At 46.9% G+C, this 6833-nt stretch overlaps 1 protein-coding gene across 1 annotated transcript; it reads left to right on the forward strand.

The window, feature by feature from the left end:
* Positions 1 to 1132: 1132 nt before the first annotated feature.
* Positions 1133 to 4271, forward strand: LOC119348692 (proline-rich receptor-like protein kinase PERK12). The gene is made up of 4 exons (XM_037616667.1): positions 1133 to 1551; positions 1677 to 2139; positions 3216 to 3343; positions 3438 to 4271. Exons 1-4 carry the CDS (start codon positions 1441 to 1443, stop codon positions 3909 to 3911), a joined length of 1176 nt encoding a protein of 391 aa, XP_037472564.1. The 5' UTR covers positions 1133 to 1440; the 3' UTR covers positions 3912 to 4271.
* Positions 4272 to 6833: the final 2562 nt, after the last annotated feature.

Here is a 6833-nt window from a genome sequence, read left to right on the forward strand (position 1 = left end):
GGACGGTGCCCACGTGGCTAGGCTCGCCAGCAGCCGGCGTGCCACAGACAACGCGATCAACCTCGCGCTGATAGGCCTCGGTGAGGCATTTCATAGAGGGCAACTTCTTGCCGCTCTCGACCAGTGCGATGCGGCAGGCTTCCAGCGTCTCGGCGTTGGCGTCGCCCGCGATGGGTACAGATAGGTCCCGCATTGCCGCCTGCAGCGGGTCTTGGGTGTCCCCATCGGAGGCTCCATCGTGGCTGATGACGAGCACCTCGGTGACGGTGCTGCTGCCGCTGTCCGCACGGGGGAGCGGGTCGTCGATGACCACCACGTTGGTGGGGAAGGCGTCGAAGGATACCATGTCGGAGTCGACAAGAATCGGGTCGGTGGAGCCGATCGACTCCAGGTCGGAGGCGGGCTCGTTGGCGATGTCGAGCTTGCCAAGGAGGTCGATGAGGCAGCTCTTGGAGCTGGCTGCGCCCGCGCCTGGCGCGGGCTCGTCGGAGAGGCGAATCTCACCGTTGAGATCAGCGAGGCAGCTCGCCGCACATGCGACTTCTGCGCCATGTAGCACGTCGGTGCAAACTCCATCGGGCGTGCCGGGCTGGTTGCGCTCGCCAGGGAGGAACAAGGTTTCGGTCCAAAACAGATCTCCGGACGACGATGCACCTAGCCCACGATGGGTGCCAAATGTCGGGGTTTGATGCGACATATGCCAAGGGATGTATTATCATGATGAGAGCTAGTAAGACATCGCTGGTGCCTAGAAACGGGATAAGGCGTAAACATATGCCAAGGGATATATTACAAAAACAATATTAAGCTAATGGATAAGGAACGAGGGAGTATGCGGTGAAGCAGAGAATTTTTTTTAGAAAAAGGATAGGGTGGCGACGTGGCACAATGAAAATGCCTCGTTTCAACGATGATCGAACGACCAGCGCACGACCGTCCGAAGTTTCGGCCGGCGCGCCGGGTGTAAAGGTTTTCCATTTTGCATGTGTATAAAAGGGTTCGTCCTATTTCCACTCGCAAGAAAAAGGGTTCGTCCTATTTTGAGGAAAAAAATCTCTGGCGAAACCTCCCCATACCGGTCCAAATTCACCACCGAATCTGGAGTCAACCGCGACCAGAGCACTTGCGCGCTAGCGGGTGCGCGGCCGCCCAAGCCTCCTCCTCCGGGTCCCGTTCCGACCTGCGAAACTTCCAATTCCTCCTCCTCCTCGGCCTCCTCGTCCCCTCCGCGCCGCGCGTGCGTCGACGGAAGCGCCCCAACTCCACAGGCCACAGAGATCTCGACCGAGGCGCGGCCTCCAGATCCCGATCCCACCCGGACCCCCCCGCCGCGGCCGATGCGATCCGCGCCGGCTCCGCGCCGCATGACTCGACAGCGGACCGGCTGACGCCCCACCTCTGCTCCCGCGCCGCGCCGGAATTTCGCCCGCTCGAATTTCGATGGGATCCCTCGGACTCGCAGCGCTCACGGCGCTCCTCCTGGCCTTCGCCCTGCTCCCGGACCCCGCGGCGGCTAGGGTTTTGCAGGGCAAGAAGCCCGGCTCCGGCGAGGTGAGGATTGCTGATTGCGCTTGTTTGAGTTAGCTATAGCTTGTATTGTCTTGTCGAACGGGTTGGCGTCCTTCGGAGAATATGGACGAGCTTTGATTTAGTGGTTGTCTTGATCTCTTCTCCAGGGAGCGCCTGTGCCTAACGTAGCTACAGGTGGATCTGAGAAGAGCGCCGCCTCGAAAGAACTGGGACAATCATCAACTCCGGTGGGGAATCCTGAGACAGGTAAACAGCACCAGAAAACACCACCGGCGGAAACAACGCAAACACCGCCACCGCCCGAAACAACGCAAACGCCACCACCGCCGGAAACAACACAAACACCAAAGGATTCTCCACCGCCACCATCAGGTGTGCCAGAGAGTAAGGGGCAGAAAGGGGCTGAAGCAGAGGTCTCTGCACAGCCGGTGCCAGCGAAGAATGGGCACAACGAGAGCCCCCCTCCTGGAAGCCCTAAATCAACTGGAGGAGGTTCAGGAAACAAGAAGCCCGCAACTGAATCAAAAGAGGTGGCTGAGGAGTGTAAGGATCCAGTAGACACATGTTCAATTGAAGGGTTGTCTGCTTGCCTTCAGGTGTCTAAGACAGGTAACATTACTAGTCATGTCGAAACTTGAAGCTTCAAGTCACTGACTTACTTTATTCCTAAATATAGTTGTTTCCGGCTCCAATCTCCATGTCACCTAGTGTGATGAATGATGATGCATAAAGGTTTCTTGTAACTTGGACATTGATGCTTCAGTCATTCTTATGAGCGTTGGCTTGAGCTGTAGCTAGTGTTTAAGATTAACCCTGGACATTGGCCTTCAAGTGCAAAGACAGAGGGAACCTCTGCAAATCAAATTTTACTGAGAACATAGAAAGTTGTCGAAACTCATTCCATGTGCTTTTATCTAGAACAGATAACTACTTTGACACCGAAGTGTATGGAATCCACATACCGCTTAAGTAATACTGACATTTCTTTTGGTACTGTACAATTTTTATCTTCTTAATGCATTGTCCATGTTGAATCTTAAGTGGCATGGCCTTCCTTGTTATGATTCTGTAACTATAGTCCATTTGGAAATATAGTGAGACGGTGAAGTACTGACGAGGTATATTGTGCTTGAAGGAGTTTTTTTTTTTGCTGCGTAATAGATCAGAGGGCTTCGTTTAATACTCCCTCCATTTCTAAATATAAGTCTTTTTAGAGATTTCAATACAAACTACATATGGATGTATATAGACATATTTTGGAGTGTAGATTCACTCATTTTGCTCCGTATGTAGTTCCTTATTGGAATCTCTAAAAATACTTATATTTAGGAACGAGGGAGTACCAAGTAACTATGTACATCTGCTAGTGGCTTAGTGCCTTTAGTGGACAGTCACGTCAGGGCATACTGGTTACCTTTTAGTGAATTCAATATTTATGTACAGGTTAAGCATCTCCAGAGAATAACATCTGGTACTTTGACAAACAATTTGGTTTGCGCATGGTAGCATTCCTCCTAGCTTCATAGTATGGTCTATCTAGCTTGGCTTTTACTTGAATGAATCTGACGAAGCTTTATGTTTGTTTTCTCACAGTTATAAACTGGTTTACATCATACTATGGACTATCTATTATGACCTTCAATGCCTTAAGTCTTGAGAAAGCTTCATGTTTATTTTTCTCGCAGCTTCAAGTGGACAATTTTTTATAGTCCAGAATACAGGGCAGAATACCGTAACCGTTGACGTCAAAACAACATCAGATATAAGTATAACGGAGACGTTGCCACCTCTCAGCAAGGGTGAATCTAAAAGGGTATGCAACTTTCATTAGTTTAACAAGTAGTATCTGTTATCTTTTTGGTGCGCTGGTGGTTCAGCCAATTTAACTGTTATTCTTTATTTGCCAGGTTAACATAAGCTGTAGCAGTCCAAATGGTGGAGAGGTTACGCTAAATGTTGGGACTAAGCATTGTGTCTTGCACATCAGGCAGCCAGTTTATGATTGGCAACAACAATTTCAACAGCTTACATCTTATGCAACGACTGTGAAGCCAATCTATGGAGCCTATTTAGGTGTTTTCACGCTTGTCTTGGTTGGGGCCATCTTTGCTTGTTGCAAGTTTGCAGGGACAAAGCGCGATGGTGGGGTCCCATATCAGCAGCTTGAGATGGGATCTCAGGCTCCTGACTCATCAGGTGCAAACAACACTACAAGCACAGGAGATGGCTGGGAAGATGGATGGGATGATGACTGGGATGACGAGGAAACACCTGCAAAACCTTCAGAAAAAGGGCCTGCTGGAAGCATCTCGGCAAATGGCCTTTTCCTGAGATCCCCAACCAATAGCAAGGACGGATGGGATGTAGATTGGGATGACTAAGCGACAACATAATGTTGAAGGACTTGTCCTTTCTTGTGAAACGAGAGAAGATAAATTCATCTGAATGGCTCGCAGCAAATACAGTATCCAACCTTAACCAGAAACCCGAAGGATCCATGCTTGACAAGGTGATCCTTATCCTGGAATATCAAGGGCTTGCTTGTATTAGTACGGTTTGTACAATAGTGTTCCACTAGTAATTTTGTTTACGAGCTGATCCACGAACTAGTGGTACACATTGCGCTTTTTTGGCTGTAATACCATAGCTCTAGTTACATGACCAAACACACCCTCGCTATTCTTTTGGAGAGTACATCATTCTTTTTTCCCCATAGCAGTTATTGTGTTGCGAGTCCTGAATTCTAAACCACAATGTGTTCTGTGTTCTAGTATTACTCACTGATTCTGTGCAGTGTAGTGTGTACGTTTGGGCAGCTAAGTTGAAACCCTTAATGGTTGCCATTAACGCGCGTCACACATGCTTCATAGACATAGTGGTTGGGGCGCACCCATGGTGCGCCGCCTGAGCGGAAGCTGGACGGTGCCCCTTCCACTGTCATATTTGTACCAAGTAGTGTGCTTTGTTATCACGTAATGTTGCTGTGAAAAAACTGATGTTTATAATAGAAGAAACCAGCAGAAATGCAACACATCTAGATTTCTATAATATGTATTGAAGCATCATGTAAGAAAGAAACTGAAATGTCATGCCAGGTTAATAGCATCGGCATGATCATCTTGCTGTTTGGCAAAATAAGATGCAACAATATAAATTGTGACGCAGCATCTTGCTGTTTGGCAGAATAAGATACAACAATATAAATTGTGCCTGCGTCGGCCCCGGCAGCAGCGGGCCAGGCCCTTGATGCCTCCCTCCAACCGTGTGGCCGAAAACGAGATGAGTGCACTTGCCTAGTCGCCATGCGCTTCACCACCCGGTGCGCGTCGACGATGACTCGCCACATCCTTGCCGGCCTATACATACAAGACAACAACGAGAAACATCGATCAAACACCTGCGGCATCAGTGTTCTTGGGGTTATCGATCAAGCACACTATAATACAAACACGTACATTCAGATGAGCTCCGTGAGCTGCAAGGTCGCCGCAAACGGCGACTACCTCTGGGTCACAGCGTAGACGGAGGCGAGGGAGATGTTGAGCTTGGTCCGGAGGTCCTTCATCGCAGCCCTGGTCCTCTCGATGCCGAACAGCTCTGCGTCGTTGGCATCCTGGCTCCTCAGCTGTGCGCACTTCTCATACGGCAGCTGAACACGCTTCCTTGGCTGCAAATGTGTTCCATTTCATATCTTTGACTTGACTGGTTCTCAACTTCTAATGATTATACAAATTCTTGGAGAAGGGAGTGTGCTCGATCGAACGTACCTTGACTTTAGGCTCCCCTTGTGGCTCTGGAAGAGCTTGAATGGCTCCGGCTATGCTTCACGGACGCTGACTTGCTTGTCATCGTCGCCACCCTCAATGCCCCGTCTCGGATCAGTTGGTTGACATGTCAGTTGGTTGACATGTCTATGTACAAGATAGAAATGATCAATGCTACAGTCTACCTTCTACTTATATTCCATGAATCTGTTTTGCCAAATCAGGTATCAAAAGCATTAATCCCTAATTTTAGCCACCTCATTTTGTTTCAGAGCTTCTATAGGAAAGAGCCAACACTTGGCAGCAAAAAGAAATATTGGTCAAGATAGAAAACCTGCATCCAGTTCTTCTTTGCTGCAAGGACTTCCTTCAGCAAACATCAATCCATCAAGGGTTCCATTTACAATTCAACTTTTTTTTGCTTCTGAAAACAGTTGGCATTCCTACATAAAGGAACCTTAATAGAAGTATCTAATACTTAATGCCAAATAGTACAGTTGTTGGAGAAATGAAAGGAAAAGGGAACAAACTTAGAACTGAAGCATATTTGAAACATATTGATAAGAAATAATTATTGAATAATTTTTACGACCTGATGTAGGGTCATGGGCTTGTTGGTGGATGGAAGATGGCACAAGGGAAGCTGCTCGCTGTATAAACTACACAATAAGCAAAATCAACCTACACATACTTATACAATAGTAGGGGTAAATCAAAATACACAGGTTTAAAGGAAAGCCCACTGATGTTAAATAATTGGTCAAAAATCTATTTTCCTGTGATGACATTATGTACTTGCACATTACTCTGTTATGATAGTGTGCATCTTCAGGCATACAGGTATGACATGTTCCAAGGCCAAAGTAGCAATCATCTACGATGACAAATAGATCAAAGAATATTCACATTCACACCTAAATCGACAATTTAATTTTTAGGCACTCCTAAGATGCATGTTCAGTAGCATTTGCTTTTGAAACATAAATATAAAGGAGACAAAAAAAACTAGATTACACAGAAACACAAAACCAGGATAAATATCTAAAACATGAGCTTAGTTACAAGCATGCATCGAGAACAATTTCATATCTGCATTTAGTGCAGACAAAAGTTTGGGTTAACACATCAAGCGGCCTCAAAGGTGTCGTACTGTTGGAGATGTCCTCAAGTTGTAGATGTTGTACCGGTCGGGAAATCTCCGCTTTGCGATCAGGATGCTTCGTATGGTTTAAAGCGATTGATAATGTTGTCAGCCATTTGTTTGTACTCATATACTTGAAATCAACCAAAGCTTATATCTTCCTGTGAACTAACACTACAAGAAATATGTCAACTTGTGACCTTCTGTCAGTGACCCTGAAAGAATTGGTCATAAATCTACGGCCATTTGAGACCAATTGGTAAAAAACTGTTTGGGAGGCTTCAAACCCTAAACCATAATGACCATTTTGGTCAGAAAGGTCATAATTTCCTTACACGAAATGTTCATAAAGCAGACAACCCTGGTTCGTGCCTCATTTCTAGCAAATTACGACCAAT

The sequence above is a fragment of the Triticum dicoccoides genome, chromosome 1B (assembly GCF_002162155.2).
Source record: "Triticum dicoccoides isolate Atlit2015 ecotype Zavitan chromosome 1B, WEW_v2.0, whole genome shotgun sequence".
Lineage (NCBI taxonomy): Eukaryota > Viridiplantae > Streptophyta > Magnoliopsida > Poales > Poaceae > Triticum > Triticum dicoccoides.